Source organism: Octopus bimaculoides, chromosome 9 (assembly GCF_001194135.2).
Source record: "Octopus bimaculoides isolate UCB-OBI-ISO-001 chromosome 9, ASM119413v2, whole genome shotgun sequence".
NCBI lineage: Eukaryota > Metazoa > Mollusca > Cephalopoda > Octopoda > Octopodidae > Octopus > Octopus bimaculoides.
In genome coordinates, this window is record NC_068989.1 from 81,753,564 (window position 1) to 81,754,279 (window position 716).

Below are 716 nucleotides of genomic sequence, written 5' to 3' on the forward strand. Positions count from 1 at the left end.
TCTCTCTCTCTCTCTCTCTCTCTCTCTCTCTCTCTCTCTCTCTCTCTCTCTCTCTTTGCATTTTCTTTCACTTTTCTGCATTCTCTACTCTCTGCCTGCTTGTCTGTCTGTCTGTCTATCTCTTTCTCTCTCTATCTCAGTTTCTATGCATCCTTCATCTGCTCTCTTTTTCATACATTCACCTTTACCATTTCACATTCTCTATCTGTCACCCTTTTAACTATTTGATTTCCCCCCATTTTCCTTTCCCTCCTTTCTATTTCTCTTCTTTCTTCTCCTTCCTTCCTGATTGTCCCTCTCTTTAATCTCTCTCTTTTCCCCTTACAGTGGAAGCAGTCTATAGATCAGACTGGCAGACCTTATTACTACAGGGAAGGTTCTACAGAATCTGTATGGGATCTTCCAGTGGTAAGTACCACATCCCACTGTTGTTCCCTCTGCCAAGGGTTCTGCTGGTGATAATATGATGTTGACACCACATTCATTATCATATTGCTGGTCTTTCTGGGGTCTACTTTTTTTTTTGTTATTGGATTCTTGTGTGTGTGTGTGAATTGTTTTGTTTAGTAGTGGAGGAATATCTCTTGCATAATTATGTGTCTTCTTTTTGTCTCTTTAGATATATATTTGTACATACATATGTATATTTGTGTGTACATATATAGACAGGCACATACTAGAATATGTGTTTGTGTATGTATGTGTATATGTATGTA

At 38.3% G+C, this 716-nt stretch overlaps 1 protein-coding gene across 4 annotated transcripts in view; it reads left to right on the top strand.

Annotated features, from left to right (window-relative positions):
* Positions 1 to 495, top strand: part of LOC106879295 (rho GTPase-activating protein 12) — a 102,396-nt gene extending 101,901 nt beyond the window's left edge. For 3 of the 4 annotated variants that reach the window (XM_014928797.2, XM_014928798.2, XM_014928796.2), the window contains exon 5: positions 328 to 495. In XM_014928797.2, coding sequence (XP_014784283.1) covers positions 328 to 459 — 132 coding nt within the window. In that variant the 3' untranslated portion in view covers positions 460 to 495. The remainder of the gene's footprint in view (positions 1 to 327) is intronic. The other variant, XM_014928794.2, reaches the window with a different exon arrangement.
* Positions 496 to 716: the final 221 nt, after the last annotated feature.